This window comes from Miscanthus floridulus, chromosome 1 (genome assembly GCF_019320115.1).
Source record: "Miscanthus floridulus cultivar M001 chromosome 1, ASM1932011v1, whole genome shotgun sequence".
Lineage (NCBI taxonomy): Eukaryota > Viridiplantae > Streptophyta > Magnoliopsida > Poales > Poaceae > Miscanthus > Miscanthus floridulus.
Window position 1 is genome coordinate 140,327,811 of NC_089580.1, and position 22,555 is coordinate 140,350,365.

General features: G+C 45.3%; 4 protein-coding genes across 4 annotated transcripts; 2 read left to right on the forward strand and 2 right to left on the reverse strand.

Annotated features, from left to right (window-relative positions):
* Positions 1–251: 251 nt before the first annotated feature.
* LOC136495616 (DEK domain-containing chromatin-associated protein 4-like) lies at positions 252–5,542 on the forward strand. Its single transcript, XM_066491502.1, has 10 exons — positions 252–634; positions 850–909; positions 1,562–1,621; positions 1,731–1,838; positions 1,921–1,992; positions 2,146–2,208; positions 2,410–2,782; positions 3,831–3,943; positions 4,076–4,106; positions 4,256–5,542. Exons 2-10 carry the CDS (start codon positions 868–870, stop codon positions 5,215–5,217), a joined length of 1,824 nt encoding a protein of 607 aa, XP_066347599.1. The 5' UTR covers positions 252–634; positions 850–867; the 3' UTR covers positions 5,218–5,542.
* A 400-nt stretch (positions 5,543–5,942) lies between these two features.
* Positions 5,943–7,986, forward strand: LOC136495625 (nuclear transcription factor Y subunit B-8-like). Its single transcript, XM_066491508.1, has one exon. It carries the CDS (start codon positions 6,188–6,190, stop codon positions 6,860–6,862), a length of 675 nt encoding a protein of 224 aa, XP_066347605.1. The 5' UTR covers positions 5,943–6,187; the 3' UTR covers positions 6,863–7,986.
* A 2,628-nt stretch (positions 7,987–10,614) lies between these two features.
* On the reverse strand, positions 10,615–13,096 carry LOC136542435 (monooxygenase 2-like). The gene is made up of 4 exons (XM_066534866.1): positions 12,669–13,096; positions 12,366–12,512; positions 11,729–11,797; positions 10,615–11,595 (listed from the first exon to the last, which is right to left on the reverse strand). Exons 1-4 carry the CDS (start codon positions 12,743–12,745, stop codon positions 10,662–10,664), a joined length of 1,227 nt encoding a protein of 408 aa, XP_066390963.1. The 5' UTR covers positions 12,746–13,096; the 3' UTR covers positions 10,615–10,661.
* Positions 13,097–19,015: 5,919 nt separating this feature from the next.
* Positions 19,016–20,458, reverse strand: LOC136542443 (LOB domain-containing protein 40-like). Its single transcript, XM_066534872.1, has one exon. The coding sequence runs from the start codon at positions 20,263–20,265 to the stop codon at positions 19,258–19,260; it is 1,008 nt and encodes a 335-aa protein (XP_066390969.1). The 5' UTR covers positions 20,266–20,458; the 3' UTR covers positions 19,016–19,257.
* Positions 20,459–22,555: the final 2,097 nt, after the last annotated feature.

Consider the following 22,555-nt stretch of genomic DNA (forward strand, 5'->3'; position numbering starts at 1 on the left):
TGAAATGGCAGAATAGTGTTGTGCACCCGTTTCGTGGAAGCATTCCAGCAAAGGCCACAGACTCGATGGTATTTTAGCGAAAGCCACTTGCCAAGAGGTCAAAATTCCATTTTCTCACTCAGAGCCAGGTAGTACAATGTTAACGGTTTACGTGGCGGGTTTTCGAAAAAAAAACGGTTTACGTGGCAATTCTACAAGGTCGAGTCGTAAGTGGAGTGCCAACGGTAAATAGTTAAATACTATCCCTCCCCTTCCCCGGTGTCTCCTCCCGCAGTCCGCTCCCCTCCGCACTGTCTCGACTCTCGAGCGTGCCGCTGGCCGACCTTGCCCGCGCAAGGCCGAGCTCCGACGGCGCCTGGAGGCTGGAGCAGCTGGCCTAGGCGAGCCTTATCCGGGATTGACGGCACGGTGAGCTTCGCCGGGCGGAGCAGACGACAGGCAGCGCGACAAGTCAGATCGACGGCGACTCAGGCAGGCCCTACCCGGACCCGCAACCTGCCTTCTCTTCTTCCAATCACCACCACAGCGTGCGCTCTCTCTCTCTGTCGTGGGGACGCCTGAGGGGCCGTCGCTGCCGCCTCCGCCAGGTGCCCAGGTCTTCTTCGGCCCCTTCGCCGGCGTCGAGCACCACCAGGTACGCCCTCCTTCCCTGCCAGTTGTGCGAAACCGTGCACCCAAACCCTATCTTACTATTTGTGTTCGGATCTGACCTAATTACAGGTGTATATGCATGCATTATAGCTACTAACTTCGATTGCCTTGCAGAAATTATAGTGTGTACATGTGTACACTCATGTCCTTTACTGGTCCGCCCCTGATGGTTGCTATGTTTTCTTTGCCATTTTGTAGGTTGCTTCAGAGACTAAGATGATGAAGCAGCCTAATTGGGTCTTCGTTGAGAAAGAATCGGTGGGTTTTTTGCTGGTACAGAGATGTCAAGCTGAATTTCCTTACTTGTGAGCTGTGGTTTGTCTTTATTTGAATCAGATTCAACCATTTATATGGACTGCTCAGTTCCATGGCCTTGGAGGGCCTTGGCGTTCACATCTCGTTAATGTACTGCATTTGCGTAATTGCATGAAAAACATTAAGAAGTTAAAGATAGACTAGCAACTCCCACAAGGCGCATTAGCTTGTTCCTCATGTATGCATGCTAATTGTTTGGTCTTTTAGGCGAAGGAAACTTTACCAGCCACTGAAACACGGTCTGGCTCATTCATTGAGTAGGTGCCCATGACATGCTAACTGATAGCTGTATTGATGCAACTTTCTGCACTTATTTAAGCATTGATAGATTAGTGATGCTTGGGCCATCACTGGAAGCACCTAATTGTTCCCTCAGCATGTAAAAACTAATCACTGTCTTAATGATTCTCACTGGCATGGTATAAACAGATGCTGAAGCTGTGAATTAGATGGATATGCTTCTTTATTGTAGCACTGAACCAAATCTAGGAATTGAGCATGCAGTATATTTGTTTGCTAAATGTGGATCGAGTTAGATGGTTGTAGATTGTCTTCAATCCTATGGAATAACTCCTAGTTTGGTTAACCGTACCAGGTAACTGACTTAAGAGAGCAAATTCTCCAACTCATTGAGCATGATTGTCACGATCAAGAGGTATGTTGTGATTTGGTAACAGCTTGGTGGTACTGAATCAGTGTGTTTTCTTGTCTATTATTGTGTTACAGCATCTTTGATACTGGAAATGGTATTGACTTGATAACAGGAAAAATCACGGGCAGAGCTACTGGAGAAGCTCAAGAGCTGTAAAAGAGATACGCTAATCGAACTGTGTCGTTCATTTGATGTCATTGGCTCAAGAGCTAATAGGAAGGTTGGTCCAGCTTAAAACTTGAATTTTCTATTCTCACCTGCCTGATGGTGCACATTACAAAACAATTTTGTTTCTTTTTCAGGAGGAACTGGTATTGTATCTGATGGAATTCATTAAGGATCACTGTTCTGGTGATGGCATAAACTCTGATAAGGTCCTAAACTGCAGCTTACTTTGGCCATAACAATTTTTTAGAACACTTATCTAGAAATGATAGCAGATGTTGTTGTTTTAACTTCGTAACTTAAGCTACTGCCCTATCATCATTGGTGCTGTAATTCTTTTTCATGTGTCTTGTCTATTGTAGAAATTCAAGAAAAGAAGGCGTGTAAAAGAAGATGAAAATTTGTCTACTGGTAAACCTTCAAAGGTAAACTGTCTTTACACATTCGTTTAGAATTATGTTTGTATGCTTCCAGCCTTTTCCTTAGCATCACAAAAGTTCCTAATTTATTTGAAGATATTATGATTATTAGGGTTTTATATATAGCATGGTCTGCAAAATCTTCCAGCCTTTTCCTTAGCATAAATTACTTTTACTTTATATAATTATTTATTTTGGACTACCCAGAAAAAGAAACGAGAAGGTGAAGAGGAAGCAGACGAGAGGAAGGGTGTGGAGGATAGAGGAAAACATTCTGACTGTGATTTGATGGACAACAAATATTCATGTGCTGATAGTAAGAATGGATTCCCAAATGAACAGACCAACTTTGAGCCTTCTGAGAGGATAAATGACTCTGTGTCAGAGAATTTAGATGGAGCATCACTCAGCGAAGCGCCAATTCCTACAGATGAACAAGTAATAATAATCACACCACCTACAAAGTTTGTTACAGCTGCTGCGGGTGACAGTACTGACGTGAAGGCTTTAAAAAGGAAAATGTCTTATATAACCAAGAAAAAAGCAACTCCTAAGGAAGATTGCAAAGTCAAATTGTGTGGTATGCTTCTGGATGACTTGCTGCTACTTATGCACCTGTGCCTGCATGTGCTGTTTATCTACATGTGGATAAAACACTTAAAACAAAGAAAGCTATGTTTAATATTCAGGAATGCGCATTGAATAATATTTGCTTGGACTGGTTTTTATTGATTTATTGCTATTGTGGCTGGAAAAGGTACCCTAGATAACTTTATAATGTGGTGGTGTAACTGACCACCTATACTTTATCCATCCACCGAGGGACCTATAGCAGAGGCACTAATGGTGTGGTGATCAAGGGAATTTCTCTCTTCTTGATCAATTTTTTTATTAAGAGACCTGTAGTAAATTAATCTTTTTATTTCTGAATTGGTAACAAAGAAACTAGAACATGTTCCACAGCATCCTTCAAAGTCAGACAACAATGTTTAGAGCCCAGAAGAATCTGCAAAAGTTCTTTACTAAACTACTACTATAACTACAAAGAGATTTATATGGTGTATACTTATTCCAGAAAGGATCATTCATGTAGAGTGGAGTTTAAGTGCTTCATTTGATACAGGGGTTCATAATCAAATGTTTATGGATATGAATTATTAGGTTAGAGTAAAAGAGCTTGTACAAATCAAGAACATTCAAATGTATGAAATAATTCAAGTGCATGGCCTGGAAAGTACTTTTTTAGAGAAAGATACACATGAGCAACATAAATACAGTAATCTGTGTGCTTGCCTAACAAAGGATTGTGTAGTTGATAGTACTTATATTATATTGACTACAGAACTTCAACAGAATTGGTTTTAACTATAGACCGGTTTAAACTTTCAAGTAATAGCTAGTTTTGCTGAGGTAGAAGGAAAAACTGTGTATTTTTTGTTTGAAGGAGAATGAAACTTGAAACCATTCTTCAACACCACCCACCACTGCCTCTTGTGATCAACTGGTTGCTTAGGTGTTCCTACGATATCTTTTTTCTTACATGATTATGAAAGCTTAATGATCTTCTAACAGGTTGGATGACCACTAGTTCCTCATTGTGAAAACGCTGTATTCTTTTTCCATTGAAGGTAAACAGGAGTCTAAAGGAGACACAAAACCTCGAAAACAGGCAATCAAACCAAGTAAGGATGAGCTGAGGGAAGCTGTCTTTCTTATCTTGGATACCGCGGACTTTGCCACGGTGAGATACATTGTACATCATTTATCTTTAACTTGCATGTTGTGTTGTTGAGTTATAAGATACAATAATTGTTTTGTGATATTCATCCTATAGTTAACATTTGTCTGTTTCTTTTCTGTTCGCCTTTTTCAGATGACCTTTGGAGATGTTGTAAAAGAAGTCGGTATGTCATTGCTTACCTTTCCAGAGGCCTTCTATATCTGATCCTTGCAGATATGTTTGGTCGTGTTTTGATGTGAAGGCATCTATGAAGCCTGAACGTTCATTGCTTTTTAGCTGGTTGAGCTTTCTGACTTGCTTTCATATCTTCAGACAAATACTTTGGCAAGGATCTGTTTGAGAGAAAGCCATTAATAAGGTGCCTTATAGAAGAGGAGCTCTTTAGGCTAGCAGACGAGGCAGAGAAGAAGGAATTGGAAGAGTCGGAAGCAGCAGAGGCAAAGGCTAGAGCTGAGCAAGCTGCCAAGGAGATGGCACAAGTTCAAACAGTTGAATCGGGTATCAACAGGCAAAATGTACTTCAAGCTGGTCGAGATAGCAACACTAAAGGCAGTCTAAAGAATGCAAATGACAGTACTAACAAAACATGTATTGGTGGTGGGGCTTCTGTGGAGTCTGCTTTCAAGAGAAACAGCTGTTATGCTGCTGAAGGTTCAGAAGGCCACAAAGCTGACACTGATGCAAAGAATACAAACATAACTAAGGATGGCAATGGTGAAAAGGTTGCACTTTCACCCATTGCAAACAGTGATTGTACCTCACAACTACAAGATTCAAACAATGTTGAGGCTGAGATGATGAAGAACAACGATGTTGAAACCCTAGAAGGGTCAAAAGATGGCAATGTGAAAGGCGCTAGCAATGGAGAAGACGACACTGAAGATGGTAGAAATGAAAAAATTAAGATTGGGAATGTTGGTAGCAATGCAGAAGCTGTCAACTGTTGTGAAGCTGAAGAGTCTGTCAATCATGGAAATAATGAACGTGTAGAACACACAGAAGATGACAAAGCTCATGAAGGTAACCATAATGAGAACAGTGCAAATGTAGAAATCCATGGTGATGGAGACGGCGAAGCAAAAGAAAGCGATATAAATGCGGAACAAAGTCAAGCAGACGGTGGCAGCAATAATAAGGCTGAAGATGCTGAGCACAATGAAAACACCAAAGTTGATGATGCCAATTCAAGCAAGAATGGTACTGCCGAGAATGGAAAGACTGATGTTGATGTGAAAGGCAACAGCGATGGCACAGCTGAAGGAAGCCCAGCGTGATGAGATGGATGTAGATTGTAAGAGAGTTCGAATAGGATCCCGCTTATGTAGATTGTAAGAGAGTTGATGTAGGGTCCCACGTGAGAGATTGTCACTGATGCCCTAACTCTTGTATGATACTGTAGCTTATTATGCAGAGTCATGGGAAGTGTAAGGTCTGGCCTGAAGGAATGGTTAGGTTAGTCAGCTAGAACCTAGAGATGGCCAGATTGTTTGTTGTAAATTATGCCGGGTCTAGCTTGATGTGTATAGCGCTAGACTACTGGAAACTGGAATAGTGTATCCAGTTACCCTGTTGTATGTTGGAACCAAGAAATTCAGAGCAGGACGTGTTTCCAAACAACAAACATTACCTTGTGTAGTAAATTGAGCTTTATAATTCAATCTGCATCAGAAACCCGAATGGTTTTTTTTTGGGTGCTTTCCTGTTTCCTCGATTCATCTTCTGGTGGTGGTGGTGGGCGCTCTCAGTCTCACCTGCACTTAGTGCAGTGTCCTAGGTGGCAAACCGGGCCACTTGCGCACCTCACGGACCAGGCGCCGTCCCACGTGTTCCCGGGCCCACTGCGACGGCCTGGATGGATCCTACGTGGCGCGCATCCACGGAGGCGGAATCGCCAGGTGGCACACACTTATCAGCAAACGAACGGCAAGAGGCGCACCACCTTCACAGCTGGATGCGTTCTTATCCGCGCGATCCGACGGACCCGCCTATTCCCCACAACCCTCCATTGCTCTTGCTCGCTCTTCTCTTCTCCTCCAGCTTCAAATCCAAATCTCTTTGTCAACACACTCTCGCCAAATTTCCCTCCCTCCTTTTCGTCGCTCCTGTTCTCCTCTCGCATCCATCCCAGGTGGTGTCATCCATCAGCATCATCAGCTTCCTCGGTGGCCTTGAGCTGAGGCAGAGGACTAGAGGAGGAGGGAGCTCCAGCATCCAGGGAGGGACGGCAGGCTCGGCCAGCCAGCGATGCCGGACTCGGACAACGACTCCGGCGGGCCGAGCAACGCGGGCGGCGAGCTGTCGTCGCCGCGGGAGCAGGACCGGTTCCTGCCGATCGCCAACGTGAGCCGGATCATGAAGAAGGCGCTGCCGGCCAACGCCAAGATCAGCAAGGACGCCAAGGAGACGGTGCAAGAGTGCGTCTCCGAGTTCATCTCCTTCATCACGGGGGAGGCCTCCGACAAGTGCCAGCGCGAGAAGCGCAAGACCATCAACGGCGACGACCTGCTCTGGGCCATGACCACGCTCGGCTTCGAGGACTACGTCGAGCCGCTCAAGCACTACCTCCACAAGTTCCGCGAGATCGAGGGCGAGAGGGCCGCCGCGTCCGCCGGCGCCTCGGGCTCCGCCGCCCCGCAGCAGCAGGGCGAGGTGCCCAGAGGCGCCGCCAATGCCGGCGGGTACGCCGGGTACGGCGCGCCCGGCGCTGCCGGCATGATGATGATGATGGGGCAGCCCATGTACGGCTCGCCGCAACAGCAGCAGCAGACGCCGCCGCCGCCGCCACAGCAGCAGCAACATCAGCAGCATCACATGGCAATGGGAGGCAGAGGGGGTTTCGGCCATCAAGGCGGTGGCACTGGCGGTGGCGGCGGTGGCTCCTCGTCGTCGTCAGGGCTTGGCCGGCAAGACAGGGCGTGAGTTGCGATGATACGTGTTCAGAATCGCTGATACATAGAGTCGTCAGTCCATATATCACCTAATTGATGACACCCTACCTCGTTCTACCTGTCGATGTATTGTTTACTAATGAAAAAAAGTCCAAATTACTCCCCTCAGATTTGGCATAAGTCCATAACTTATATTTGGTTCAATTTATTCCCTCTAACTATTTCAGTCTGTCTAGTTTACCCCTTAACATGATTGGTTATTTTTGCTTTTCCACGTATTAGTTGAGTCTTAATATCAACTTTTGTGATATGATAGAGAACGTCATAAGTTATGTTAGAAAAATATATCTTAACCTTTTGCCACTATTTTGATAGCTTAGGAAATTTAATAATAAAATTAACACTAGAGATACAATATCGTATAAAACATAATGATGAAAAATCATAGTGCATTTTTCTAACACAAAACATAATGTCCTTTATCACCTCACAAAATTTGAAACTAAAATATAATTTGTACAAAGAGAAACAAAAAAGAAAAATCTCTTTAAGGTGTTGGTTGCACCGACTTAAATAGTTGGAGGGAGTAAATTGAATCAAAGGTTAGTTCAGGGGTTATTTGGACATAGGCCAAACTTGGAGGAAGTAATATGGACTTTTTCCTTTACTAATTGCTGTAAATCTGAGGCTCCATTTCGAAACGGTGAACTCTTCCCGTTTCATACGAGAATTGAACTTCCTTTCAGTAATTCAGTTTGATATCTTGAGAGTTCGAGGCAGCCGCCAAGTGTTTTCAGAATTCAGGCATAGATGTGAACTGTGACACGTCAAACTACAACAGGATATTTGTGTCACCTCCTTGTCACGGACATGGTCCTTGAAAACACCAAAAGGAGTGCTGTGTTTGAGCACCAGACGTAGCGTATTCATCAACCAACAGTGTGTTGCATGTGTGTCTGACGAGAGATGAGATGACTGCTGGGATTGGGATTAAGAGGTCCACAGCGCGTTTACCACATGCAGCTATTGAGCTATGCAAGTTGATCGACAGAGCATTTAGGGCCCTCGCTCTCGCAGGTTGCAAATCAGGCTCTACTTTTGTACTTTGAAAAGGGTGTGTTGTACTCCTTTTGGCCCATTGCTGGTCCGTAATTTGGCTGAAACTGGCTGAAAAACACTGTTCCGGCTGAATTATTGTGAGAGAAAAATACTGTTCCGGCTGAAAAAAGAAGTCGAACAAGCCGAATATGTGAGAGAAAAACATTGTTTGCAGTTTTTACCTGATAGTGCGTATTCATGGTACTCCTTTCATTTCAAATTATAATTCGTACATATACGGTAAACTCTATGTGTTTAGATAAGCCAGAATGACCTATAATTTAGAACATATAGAGTAAAATATATAGGGGAAGAAAGACTATGTACATGTTCACTATAGCTTCAAGTTGCAACCGCTACCAAAGTTTTTCATTATTATTATATGGTACTACTTTTCTCCCATTGTACTTCGTATTTTTCTCATATTCACTTGCTATCTGGCACCATCACTTCATAGGCTTCTATGCCAGTTTTTTTATAGAACAGGAGGGATTGCCCCCTACTGAAGATTTATTAAAACACAAGAGGATACATCCAAAACCAGTTCAAGAAACAAAGAAAGCTACAAAAGGAAATAAACAAGATTACACATATGCTTCTAGCCATTGACTAATGAAGGGTTTATGTTTTAACTTTGCTCTTAGCGTAACTTGAGCAAACTCTCCTTCCTGAAAATGTTCTTGCACAGAAGTATTGTAGATTGAATACCTGTGAAGATTAGACCATCTGTTTGGATCCTTTAGGGGCAAAAAATTAGTCAGCTAGTTATTAGTCCCATGGATGCAAACAAGACCTAAGTAATTTAGTGCTTCTTAGAGCAACTCCATCAGGAACTCTCAAATCAAGCCCCCAACTTTTGATTTGAGGGTTCCCTTACTCTTGAGGTTCTGTTTTATTTGCATCTACTCCCCCTTAAATCAGGGCCCTCGGATCATTCCAATCGAAACTCTCATATGAAACATATTCGTCATTCGGCCATGCGAGTAGCATTGAGGCACGAGGAGGGGAGTTGCCGGGGGAGGGGGTGTCGAGCACTCGTCGGCAGGATAAGAGCACACATTGAATGGGTCTCGCCGATAAAGACGGGACTGTGCGCTGGGTCAAGGCGCTTCGCTGGGGGGAGCTGCACCAGGGGAGGGGAATAGAGCGCCAGCGCGGGTGATAGTCGAGATGAAAAAATAGACGCAGGGGTGAGTTGGTGTAGGGAAAAATATCTCATGAAGAAGTAGGGAGCTCCCTGCGCACCCCTTAGATCAGATGGGGCGGCTGAGGGGGAAGATTTGGGGCTCCATAAAGTAGGGACTTAAGTCGGGACCATATTGGATTTATATATATTTTTGTTTGGCACGAAAGAATAGAGTAAGGTCAAACAGGGTCCATACTGAAGATGCTCTTACTAGCTAATGAAACCTTGTCCCCTAAATTATCCTCGTTTAATTTAGTGACCAGTAAACAAATAATAGATTCTTTGTTGAAAGAATTAAGTAAAAATAATAAAGACAATACGCTTTAGGGCGTGTGCAATGTGACCGGCTCATTTGGTAACTAAAGAAGTATTGGGGATGCAAAAGCATTTTAAACACATATGCAGGTGTGATGCAAAAGCGAAAAACTATATTAGGGATGGAAAAAATATATAGAATAATTGGGTAACTAAAGAAGTATTGGGAGAGAAAAATTACCCCCCTACACACACCACAGAAAAATGTCCAGATAACCCTCCGGACTAATCTTGTGTTGCATTTACACCTCCAGTTCTTTTAAATGTTCAATTCTACCACTTAATAAGATTTTGTCTTTTTTTTAATTCTCCATGTACAAAGTTGAGCTCCAAGTTTAAATTTTTTATAGTGATAGAGAATATCATAACTTATGATGAATTTTCATTATTATTTTTCATATAATTTTGCCATTATTAGATATCTAAGCTATAAAAAATAATGATGAAATTTCATAATGCGTTTTAAGATAAATTACAATGTTCTCTGCCCCCCTACAAATTTTGAACTTAAAAAATCAACTGCGCATGGAGAAACAGAGGGACAAATCTTAATTAGTAAAGATTACATTGGACTAACTGAAAGTTCCAGAGTGGTAGATTGAGCAGAAAAAAAAATAGTTTAGGGGCTATCCATAAAACGTTCTTAGGGAGTACATTACCTTTTTTTTTCTCACAAGTGTATTACAACTCACAAGTGGATAGATAAAAATATCTAGAATTTGAACAGATTAGAAAGAGCAAGAGCAAGCAATTTCTATTAGGTACGTGATCCCAGATTAATAGATTTATCCATGAACTCTATCTTTCTTGAAACTACTGGCCGGGGCAATTACAGACTGGTTTATTAAATTCTAACAGTAATATCTGCTTGAGCGTGTCTAGCTCTACCGTGAATGTCCAGGTCACCTCTTCTCTGTCGGGGACACATTGTGCCTATGATGAATCGTGCTACAAGTTTTGCGGTACGGTCAAGTGAAGTTGAAATGTACATACAAGCTGGTTTTTGCAACCATTTTTTCCCTGGGTCAGAGACTCAGAGGCCCATAGAGGCCAGCAGAGCCATTGTTGGATCCACGCTGACGAGGCCATGGCGCCATGCATGATGCACGCATGCATATGTTCTTTGTCGGCTAACGATAAAGACCAAGGGTTCTTCACACTTGGCACGGCAAAGGGCAAACTGCTTGTGATTCTTCACCGTTTTTATTTTATTTCATGGAGGCGGGCAGAATCATAGCGTGCCACAGTCGTAGTCCGCCATGGCGACTAGCGTCTTGGCCAGCAGTCCAGCCAGGAACCTGTCCCTGACGAACCTGACCACGGCGTTGTTGCTCTGCTGGATGAAGCCGACGACGTAGGCGGCAGTGATCAGCTGGATGCTGCGCCACCGCCTCGCCTCCGCGTACTTCTCCAGCGCCGCCTTGACGACCCGCCCCTCCTGATCCTGGTCGTGGCTGCCGAAGCGGGCGACGGCGAAGGCCTCGCCCAGGCACCGGGCCAGGACGACGCCGTCCTCGAGCGCGGCGCACCCGCCCTGCCCGAGCTCCGGCGTCATCGGGTGCAGCGCGTCGCCCGCCACGCACACGCCGCCCCGGCTGATGCTGCCGCGGACCAGCGCCAGCGGGGACCGGAACCGCAGCGGCGACGACGCCACGTCGTTCATCTCGCTCCGCTCGATCACCTCCAGCGCCTCCGCCGGGATCTTGGCGCCCCGCAGCTTGGCCACCACGTGGCTCCGCATCTTGGCCACGCTCTCCTCGGCGTCCCCGTCTGCCGGGGAAGGGCACCAGGTGTAGCCCCAGTAGACGGAGGTGTCGGAGCAGGGCACTACGCCGAAGCGGAAGCCGTGGCCGATGAACTGCAGGATCTCGGGGCCGAAGCCGTGGCCCGCCGGGTACTCGGCGAGGCCCCTGGTGGCCCAGCGGCCCGAGAGGACCGGCTTCGGCAGGCCCAGCCATTTCGCCACCACCGAGTTCACGCCGTCGCACCCTATCACGACCTTGGCCTTTATGATGGAACCATCTGCCAAGTGCAGGGTCTTCACGCTGCCGTCTTCCTCCATGGCCGCAACCTTGGACGAGTACCTGATGGTGCCCTCGGGCAGCTCGTTCGCGAGCGTCTGCAGCAGGAAGTCCCGCTTCACGCACCGGATTTCCTGTGGCCCGCTGGTGTGATGCGAATGTCACAGTAAAATTGTACAGAAATTGGTCAGTTATCTGCTCGTAGTAGTTGTAAGATTATGCACACACAGAAGTACAGAACCGAGTGAAGCATACTCAGATTGAAAGTTTTAACTACCTTTTGCCCTGAATCTTTAAGCTTACTTCTGTAGCAGCTTCACCAGTAGCTGCAGAGAAGGCAATCATCCTGTCATCGTCAAAAACAAAAAAAAAGTAAGACAAGTGAAGTGGGCAGGTGGTCTTGCCATTTATAGTTTCAGGAATGGGCTAGTTAATGAGCTGCCAAGAAAATGGGGCTCGACTTGTACTCGTAGTAATGTTATGTAGCCCGGCTCAATAAAGCCCAAGGTTATGTCCGTCTCAATAAAGCCCAAGGTTGTGTAGCCCAGGAGAGCCCACAAAGGAACAAGCACAGGTTCGTTGCCATTTTGCCACATCCATCGACGACCAAAGGTATTTAGCGGGTGACCTTTAAAACAGCTATAGCGGAGGTTAAATGGTGCAATAGCAGGCTTTAGCCGCTAAGTTCTACGTAAACGCAAATAGCTTGATCAACCTCAAATAGCTATAGCCGAAAATTTTAAACCTTACTGACAAGTGACGACGACCTACGGCTGCTACTGGACCTAGAGTAGAGTACCACTACCAATACTACTAGGAACTAGGAAGGCTGAAAATCAATAAAAAAAAAGAACTAGGAAGGCTAGAAGCGGCAACGAAGGAAGATATGAATATGAATATGATTGTTTGCTCACCGCTCGTGGAGCAGATGGTGCTCCCGGATCTTGTCCCCAACGCCGAGGGCGTCGAGGGCGCGGAAGGCGTTGGTCCACGTCGTGAACGCGAACCCCGACGCGCGCAGCGCCGGCGACGATTCCAGCACCAGGCACCTCACCCCCTTCCTGCACGACACGAGAGACGAGACCACCAGCCCGTCCGTCAGCTCGGCATATACATGCATGCTTCTAGACTGGCCATTGGACAGCAACGGCCGCTTACAAGACCGGTCGGTCAGATTGTTGAATTGTGCAGGGAATCGGAGTAGCTAGCGTGCTTGCCTGTGTAACCCGAGCGCCGTGGCGAGGCCGGCGAGGCCCGCGCCGGCGATGACGATGTCCTCCACGGCCTCCTCCATTGGTTGCGAGCGCTGTGACGTGGTTTCTGCTTGGTAATTCGGAGTAGGACGAAGGAAGAACTGAAGAAGGCAACAGGAGGACCGCGAAAAAGTTCAGAGGACTCACACACAGGTTAATTAGGTTCTGAATTCTGGTGGAGCTGCAGGAGCTTTCTCTGATACCTCATTTTATAGCAAGACGATGTGTGCTATCTAGATGAGGGTGGCGAAATCTGCCGGTATGGGCACGCCGCACGCGCAACTTCGCCGATGCATCAACGGTTCAACGCTTCGGATCGGTTTCTTGGGAGGGTGTATGTATGACCAAAATCTGCAAGGAAAAGTTGGAATTTGGTTCGGCGAAGGCGAGAGCTTCCGTTACGTCAAACTGCACGTGCCGGAAGAAGCATACGAGGCCGTCGGCCGTAGTGATTTGCTTTAATCTAGGCTTTAACCACCACAAGGCCGCTGCTTGTGTGACTTGTCTGCCGATTATGTCCACGACAAGACAGCTTCTGGCTTTCACCGTGCACCACAAGACATATTTGAGTCACCATCGCTCGTTGCTAGTTCGGAGATGCTTCTCTGGTTTTCTTTACCACGCCAAACTTTCTTAACTTTAACTAGGTTTGTAAAAAATACGTAAAACATTTATATTTCTAAATAAGTTTATTACGAAGGTATATTCAACTATCTATATATAATTGGTCAAAGTTAAAAAAAATTAACTTCTCAGAAAAACGAGAACGTCTTTTATTTTGAGACATACAGAGCAGCTTGCAGAAGAGACGGTAAAGCTGGCAAAGAGCATCGTAGATTACGAGAGAGAGAGAGCCAAGGTCCTGCAACAGGCTACAGAGCACCAGCAGGCCGTGAACATTGATGGCTCTATTATCTTCTGTAGTCTACTCTCTCTAAAAAAAAGTGACGTTTTTGACATTCAGACACCATGTTTTGAACATTGCAGGCTGTTTTTTTTACTTTCAGCGCCGTGTCTCATCGAGCAGATGGGCTGGGCCGCATGGGCCGCCTGTAGCAACTCCTCAAGTTTCGCTCCGTGCAGTGGGCGGCTCCACTTTCAGGGTTAAGCAATATATATTCTTCGTTCTTATAATTAGTCAACTGTTTATGGCTTGTTATCAGCTATCTTTTCTCAGTATTACTGCATAATTTTTTTTTATCTATTTCTTCTTTTTATTCATTACTTTTTATTCAGTTGTTTGCATGTCATGCTTTACGGAACATCTTTTTCATTACAAGTTTGTGTAATCCAGCTCTTCTGGGTTGCTATCTCGATCACCGAGTGTAGTAGAATTTCACTTTGGTTGATGTGCACGGCCATTCAGAAAAAAGAAAGCCTAAAGGTCGTTTTGCATAAAGTACATAAACTATTCCCCGTGTAAGTAGCTGCCTTAGAGCGAGTACAACAATTGGCTTATAGCCAAGCTAATCAATATTTTTGCTGTTGTGAAAGAAAGAAGGTAAAAGAGAGAAGAGAGCTTGACTCTCATGCAAGCAACAAGTTGGACACGGAAGTATAGGCAATAGTAGGTCCTAATAGATATGTGTGTGAGAAGGAATAGCAAAGAGAATAAAAACATTTAATAATAAAGAAATTTTGTAGACAAATATAAGACTAACCATTGTATAGCTTGTCTCTTATAACTTAACTTATAGTCAAGCACTTGGCGCTATTATTAAGCTTGCTCTTAGTGTTTACTACTACCTCCGTCCTAAAAAAAATGCAACTATGGGTTGCGTGACATGAAAAGTGGTTCACGTTTGACCAGGTTTTTAGTGAATAATTTATTTATTTATTTATTATGAAAATATATTTCGTAATTAATCTGATGATATTTATTTAGTATCACAAACATAGATAATTTTTTATCTATAATTGGTTAAACTTAATGTACTAAAATATGACACTGTGGTAGAATTATATTCTTTTGGGGACGGAGGTAGTACCTCAGAAGTTACACGCACACACCCTTCAATACCTGCACTGTAGCATGCTAGAGATCTAGCTCTAGATGTACCTGCCTTAGTATATTACCACCTCAGAAGTTACAAAATAGTTGGACAATTGATTGAATTGATAGCACATCAAAATCAAACATTAATCACATATTTTCTGCTAAAATCTGTATAAATGTCAGATTATTAGTACTTGGTGTCTTCCTAGCCTGGGTTAGTATATAGATTGAAATACATTTGATTCACCGGTCACCACGGGTTTATACTTTGGTTTATATATTCCCAGAATCCCGCAAGGAAGTGTTTATACCCAAGATGGAAACACCAATTTGATATAGCATTTATTAGTCATGATGGCTTCCTATCTTGGATTAGCAGATTGTAATACATTTGGTTCATCCTGGGTTCATAATTTGGTTATGCTCAGGCAGAATCTCAAAAAAAAAAGTTCACCAAATTATTTTAATCTTAATCTTCAGTGTTTGCAATAAGAATAAATGTTGCTCCTTTAATGAATATGAGTGTACAGACTACGGAGTTAGGAATTTTTTATAGCTTTACATAATCTTTGCCTTGACTAGGACCTATTAGAGTTAGGAAATTAGAAGTATGTAATTGATAAACAATCTGGGTAGACAATCTTGGTGTCTGTTCAGTTAAATCCCTAAAAGTACATTGTACACTATCTGTTTGTTTCAGAATTTTAAAATCATGTTATCTATATGAAATATGGCAATGTCCAGATTCTGGATATATAGTGGTTGTTATATCCTTTTTATGATAAATTTGCAGAGCACATGTTGGTATTTATTAGGTAATTAACATATCAAGATTCCAGATATATGTTGGTCTCTAGGAAGAGTTATGTGCCGTGCATTGTCCTGCAGCCTTATATGGTGGTTTATTTGTTTTGTAGGAATACGACTCCACTATTTTGCATTTCTGAAACGGAATGCCGTACAATTATTTGCATTCGTCTATCTTTGAAACATATGGTTCCCATTTGATGGATGCATTTTCTATTTCAACATGATATATCTAATGGAGCCACAAACAATTTAGTGTTGGGTGGGTACATACAGTTTTTTCTCTCTCAGAATGGCACGTACTTCCCCCGTCCACAAAAGAATGTAATTCTCGCTTTTCGAGAAGTCAAACGGTTTGAACTTTGACTAAATTTATATTAAAAAAATACTAGCATTCATAATACAAAATAAGTATCATTGAATTCGTTATAGGATATATTTTCATAATAAATTTATTTGGAGACATAAACGTTAATACTAATTTGAACTAGTTTGATCAGCACGAATCTCATAGTTGCATTCCTTCCTGGACGGAGGGAGTATTAAAACTCAGTTGCTATACTCCTCTCCCGCATTCAGATCTTGCCATGCTACATGGATGGAATTGGACGAGAAGGTAACACAGAGCAATGTTTGGTTCAGACCCTGAGAAAGTTGCCTGGCTCAAGCAACAATCTCTGACGTCCGATTTTGATTGCTTACGGTCGGATAGAGTTTTTTTAGAGGAAGTATTACATAGAAAAGGGTTTGATATAAAATGGATTCAATGGATGAATAAAGTTGTTAGAGGAGGAGGGTGTGCATTGATCTGAATGGTGAAAGAGGAGATTATTTTAGAAGCTTCAAAGGTCTCAGATAAGGTGATCTCCTGTCTCCACTGTTGTTTGACCTTGTAGCTGATGCCCTTTCTGCTATGTTATCGAGAGCTTGTTCTCATGGGATGATTAAGGGGCTTGTACCACACTTATTTAAAGGAGGGTTAACACACTTACAATATGCTGACGATACTGTTCTACTCCTATAATTTGATTTGCAAACTTTGCGAAATGTTAGAGTGATTCTTTCTTGCTACCAGGCTATGTCAGGAATGAAGATCAATTTCGAGAAAAGTGAGATTTTCTCAGTGGGACTATCTATTGTGGAGAAGAATGTTGCATCAGAGATGTTGGGATGCAAAATTGGTGTTCTTCCGATGAAATACCTAGGAATGCCGGTTAGTTGTCACAAGATATCAAAAGCGCAATTGAGTTATATCTGTGAGAAGACAGAGAAAAGGCCGGGAACTTGGCAATGTGAGTATTTATCATCAGGGGGAAAATCCACGTTGATTGATTCTTGTCTGTCTAGAATACCTATGTACATGATGGGCGTGTATCAATTATACAAAGGCAATTTTCAACGGTTGAACTCTATTAGATCTAGATTTTTCTAGGAAGGTACAAGCAAGAAAAGGAAGTACCATATGATTAAGTGGGAAGCTCTAAATAGGCCGAAATAGTTTGGAGGCCTTGGATTTATGGACGTTAGAGTTATGAACACTTGTCTACTTGGCAAATGGATTGACAAGCTTGAAAGAGGGGATAACAGTTTATGTTGTAACATATTGAGAAACAAATACCTGGGTCACAAAAGCATTTTTCAAGTCAGAAATAGGAAGGGCTCACAATTATGGAAATCTTTGTTAGATGTACTCCCTCTGTCCGGTTAAGGATGCAATTCTAGCTCCTTGGCCTTGTCCAACAAAGAATGCAATCTATACTTGTAGGTGCATAGGGTAGCCAGGCAGTGGGTCCGGCTTTCACGTACGTCCACAACTGCATGCCTCTTCTCAGCCACACACACCTCCTCTCCGCCCACCTTCTCACCTGCAATTTTATTGACATCGATGCTCGTGTACCGATAGTGCGCCTGCGAGCGTTTGCCAGCGGAACAAAGTAGGGGCATGCAGGTAATCTTGCTCAGTCACTAATCTGGCCTCGATAACGTAGAATTGCTTTCTTTGACGGATGGAGGGAGTACGAAATTGGTTTCAAATGGGAAGGTGCATTAAGATAAAATCAGGGTTGCAAACAAGGTTCTGGCATGACTGTTGGCTAGGAGACCGTGCATTGAAAGTAACTTTCCCTAATCTTTTCCACATTGCTGTTCGCCAATATTTAGAGGTGGTAGAGGCATGTGTGGAAGGACAGTGGTCTTTAGAGTTTAGAAGGCAGTTGAATGGAATCTTGTGGGAGGAATGGAAAAATCTTATGATGTTGTTAGATAAAGTTTCTTTGTCAGATGGTAGGGATGAGGTGTTTTGGGCTTTAGAGAGATCTCATAAATATTCGGCGAATTCATTTTATAATCTGATGACTTCTGGAGGGGGTTCAAGATGTACAGATGATGCTCATATGGAAATGAAATATTCCTTTGAAGGCTAAAATTTTCTTATGGATGGCCACACACGATAGAATCCATTGTGGTGTCCAATTGAAAAAGAAGAAGTGGCCTGGACCGGAAGCATGTTTCAGCTGCGATAAACTTGAAACGTCAGACCATATATTGTTCTAATGCCCCATTGCAGTATTTCTTGTGGTCCTTCTTTCGTGAATATCTCAGTTGGCCACTGTCGCCAACAAGTTGTTCCTCGCTATTTTTAGAGATCTTGACCAAGTATAGAGAAAAAAGACAGCAGGTAATGTTGTTCCTATGTGTAGGTGTGTTATGGACTATCTGGAAGGCACATAATGATGTGATGTTTAACAAGAAGACGATGACTTCTCCAGTGGCAATCATCTACATGACATTGATGTTGGTGAAATCCTGGCGTCCGCTTTTGAAGCCTAAACTAAAGCCTGTGGCGAATGAAATGATAAATCTAGTTGCTGCTAATGCAATGTGGCAATGTAATTCTGGGCGTGTTTGTCTAGTTTACCTTCTACTGTTCATCCGAGTGTTGTTTGGTTTAAACTTGATGCTTTGGTTTAGAGGTCTGGTTTTAGAACCTTTGTCATGCAGTTAGTAGAGTTCTATGAACGGTTTAGTGCTCAAACTGTAAGTTGGTATCCCCGCGGGATCTTAGGCTTTCGTTAAGCTTTCAATAAAGCCGGGTGAAATGCCTTTGATAAAAGAAAAACGGTCGGATAGAGCTATCTGGCAGGCAACTTTCCAAGGGCTCCAACAAAAGCAGGCCCACGGTATTTCAACAGGGCTGTCATCCAATCTGTGCAATCCATTGGATGCCTAATCTGTAATCTCTTTTCGTATGCCTGAATGCATGGTTTGGTTGACCCACTTACAGGGGAATTCCTATGAAGATGTAAAAAGATGTGATGGTTGCTCCGACATATCAATTTCTACTACTATGTCCTGAACTGGAGTATCGTTTATGATTAAAAAAAGTTATTTTATATTATGAGATAGTGCATGGCCCAACTGATTTTTTTTGTATCTAAATTAAATGAATTAGTGCAGTGTGTGTAGTCACGATCTCAGTGTTTTTGATTGGTGTCACACGGATTAAAATTTGTGACAGCCGGAGCCAAACATAAAAAGTTTGAACAAATTAAAGACATGCACCATCACCATCACATGTAGTAGGTACAGGACGCAAGAAACAACAAAATCCTAGGACGATGCTGTGCAGTCCAGCAGCCTTTACAAATAAAGAAAAAAAGAAACCTATGTTTTCGCTGTTTGTCTCCTGACACGGCAGGGTCCCAAAACTGTTGTCAGGTCTCTCAGTCTCAGGTGTGAGATGCGGCGAGCTCAGGCCGGCAGCTGCAGGCGCAGGCAGATGAGGCTCGATGCGGCGCTCAACCCGCTGTGGTCGCAGCGCCAAGACTTGGGCTGCTGCCTCTGCCTGACGAGCGGCTCCAGCCCGAGCGTGAGCTCCAGCCCAACCTCCTCTTCCTCCTCGACGTCGTCCTGATCAGCCTGCTGGCTGCTGCTGACTGGCGGCGCATGGCTCTGCGGCTCCGGCTCGGCTTGGCTCACGTGGGAGTGGGAGTGGGAGTCGGAGTGGGAGTGGGAGTGGGAGTGGGACGCCGCCTCCACGTCGGTGTCCTCCGACCCCTGCTGCGCTTGCAGGTGGTGGTGGTCGTCGTCGTGGCTGCCGGCGGACTCCTCGTCGTGCCCGTGGTCGTGCTCAACGACCATCGGCACCGGCACTGGTTCCTCCTCCGCCTCTTCTCCTGGCCTTTGCCTGGAAGGATCGTTGTTATTGCCGGGCGACACGCGCTTGTTGCTGCTGGGCTCGGAGGAGGTGGAGGACGAAGAGGCGCGCTTGCGGTTGCGTCCGCGGCCGCCGCGCGCGACGCGGAGGAGATCGGCCGCGGCGGCGGCGTCGGGATCCCTGGCGACGTGGCGGATGTCGTACCTGCGGCCGCCGAGCAGCAGCGGCGGTGCCGCGGCGGCCTCGGACGCGGCGTCGACCTGCACGACGGGGTCCCCCTTGAGCACGGCCTCGACGGCGGCCTGGCACGCCTGCCACTGGCCCGACCAGAGCAGGCCGACGGAGCCGTAGACCGGGTTGACGATGCGCCCGCACGCCTCGTAGAGCAGGGAGCGGAACACGGCGGGGCGGAGGTGGTCCTGGCCCGCGGGCGGCGCGGCCAGCAGGTTGAGCAGCCCCGCCCGGCCGTAGAACTTGGCGAGGAAGACGGTGGCGTTGGCCTGCGCCTCGGGGGACTTGATCCACCCCAGGCAGGGCCGGATGGTGCACGCGTCGCTGCAGCCCTTGCGCAGGACGCGGCAGCCGTTGCAGCTCATCCGCATGTCTCTCGTCTTGTTGTGATCGTCGGGCTGATGATGATGAGCTTGGTTGGGACTTGGAGGTGAGGACGTAGGTGATCGAGGTGGTTGGTCGGAGATGGAATGGTGCCGTGATGGAGCGCGGCGGAGGGGGAGACGGCGGGCTGTTTTATAGGCACAGCGCGGCGCGGAGACTGGAGGAGAGCAGTAGCCAGTGGGCTGGCTCGGGCGCCTGCGGTTTCGGAAAGGTAGGGGAGAAGGCGGATTCGGCGCCGCGGGACGAAGTGGATTTGGATGGATGGACTGCTAGGGAGCTAGCGTCATCGCGGGCCCCGCCGCGTGCTCTCTCTCCAGTTGACAAGAAGCCGCGTCCGAGGTTCACATGGATTCTACTAGGGGGTGGGGTGGGGGTCCCTAATGTAAACTGTAGGCGGCCGGGGGGTTTACTCCGGGGAGATACTTATTCCGGTATACTACCATACTTGTACTGCTACTTATTCTTCTGGTATACATGTGCACCTAGTATAGATTTGGAAAGTTAAAACTTTCAACTTTGACTAGCAAACTTAATTAAAATATACTTATATCATATAATAAGCAAATGAATTAATTAATATCTCCTACAACTAAAAAGAATAAAGTGTGGACATTTTTTTTTGTGCGATATTTGTTTTGGTTCGCCCGTCTGCCCACGCCTGCGATCCCACGACATATCCCGCATGCTGCGTCCTTTGGTACGAAGAAAACACGGAAAGTCTTGACCCTGATTTCCATGCGCTACAAATACGGAAAATCTTGACCCTGATTTGCATGCGCTACAAACACGAAAAGTCTTGACCCTAATTGCCTCAAACAAGGAAAGCGATCACCCACGTCTCACGCTCGATCATACCGCTCTCGTGTCACAAATATGAAATTCTTGATCCTGATTTGCATGCGCTACAAACACGAAAGACCATCGTCGCTCGTCGCTGCACAATCGAACACGTCTTCTTGGTAGGACTCAAGCGCGTCACTGGTCGCTGCACGGAGACGATCGTCACGCCCCCCATTCCTCAAGCCCCTGCACGATCGAGCCGCCCCTACTTCTTCCTCGTCGTGTAGTGGAGAAGCAACAACAATGGATCATCCACCGTCTGCCTACCAGTGGATGCACCTGTGGCTACATCATCGATCGCCGCAAGGTCACCGCAAGATTACCTCCCCGTGCGATCTCTCTTCCCCGTGCGATCTCCCCTCCACGACCTGCTCCATCGTCTGGTCTATGCGCCCGCGCCGTCATCCTCCCCGTGTGCCACATACACTGCTGCGAGGACGACGTCGCGCCGTCGTCCTCGCCGTTCACTCGCATCGTGCACCTAGAAACACCGCCGCCTCCACGACGTCCGCGCCGTAGTCCTCGCCGTTCGTCTACGCCATGCACCCGAGCCGTCGTCCTCGGCTACCGCGCCGCTACCTCGACGCCACCTGAGTCGTGCACCCGAGCCGTCGTCTTCGCATATGTAGACCGATTGATGTCGCTCATCCTCCATCGCTCGCCATTCATGATGTTACACAACCATAGTTCATGATGCTGCAGATGTTCTTGTTATATAGTTAATCATCTATTTTTTCGATATTGTGTGCCTGCACATTTGATGCCATTGTTTTTTAGCATAGTTAGCCCTTTGTCTGTACCAATCTCGTTTCAAGTAGCTTGAGCCTTATTTATTTACTGATAGTCTCAATTCATGAGCTTGGTGTACCAATGTTAGGTACTTTTCTCTTGTCAACTTTTTTTATGGCCACTAAATTTTTGGCTTGCTAATTTTTTTTATTATACTGGATGGTATTCAGATATTTGGCATCAGGCCTTTGCACCTCTAGATCTCGCTCGCTGAATTGGTGTTCCCGTAACAGCAACACCAAGCCAGGTCACAAAGTTATCTCTGCACTGCAAAATATCTGTGGATTGATCTTTGTTTATTTTTGAACAATCTGATGTAGGCAGGCAAGAAAAAGAATGATGATTTCTCACTGAAGTTAAACCTTGAAAAAGAGGGATTTCTCACTGAACTTGCCCTGAATTGTTGCTATTTATTGCCATGGGTTACATTTGTAAACTCTAGAGGATGAGTCAATGGTTGGCATTGATACACTGATGCTTGATGCGATATTTTTTGGTGCGACATTTATTTTGGTTCATCCGTCTGCCCACGCCTACGATCCCATGACATCTTAATTACTGATTGATCGTGCCATTCTCCTTGATTGAATATTGTTTGTCATGTGATAGAGGAATCATGGTAAAATAGGAAGTAGAAAATTATTGTGC

Bases quoted from the DNA above. Each gene is read 5' to 3' on its own strand.
- LOC136495616 (XM_066491502.1), top strand. From the start codon at position 868: ATGATGAAGCAGCCTAATTGGGTCTTCGTTGAGAAAGAATCG. The intron at 1,839-1,920 runs GTTGGTCCAGCT...TTTCTTTTTCAG, and splicing joins GCTCAAGAGCTAATAGGAAG to GAGGAACTGGTATTGTATCT. The intron at 2,783-3,830 runs GTATGCTTCTGG...TTTCCATTGAAG, and splicing joins TTGCAAAGTCAAATTGTGTG to GTAAACAGGAGTCTAAAGGA.
- LOC136495625 (XM_066491508.1), top strand. From the start codon at position 6,188: ATGCCGGACTCGGACAACGACTCCGGCGGGCCGAGCAACGCGGGCGGC.
- LOC136542443 (XM_066534872.1), bottom strand. From the start codon at position 20,265: ATGCGGATGAGCTGCAACGGCTGCCGCGTCCTGCGCAAGGGCTGCAGC.
- LOC136542435 (XM_066534866.1), bottom strand. From the start codon at position 12,745: ATGGAGGAGGCCGTGGAGGACATCGTCATCGCCGGCGCGGGCCTCGCC. The intron at 12,513-12,668 runs GCAAGCACGCTA...CGTGTCGTGCAG, and splicing joins ACGGCGCTCGGGTTACACAG to GAAGGGGGTGAGGTGCCTGG. The intron at 11,596-11,728 runs GTAGTTAAAACT...GCATCACACCAG, and splicing joins TTAAAGATTCAGGGCAAAAG to CGGGCCACAGGAAATCCGGT.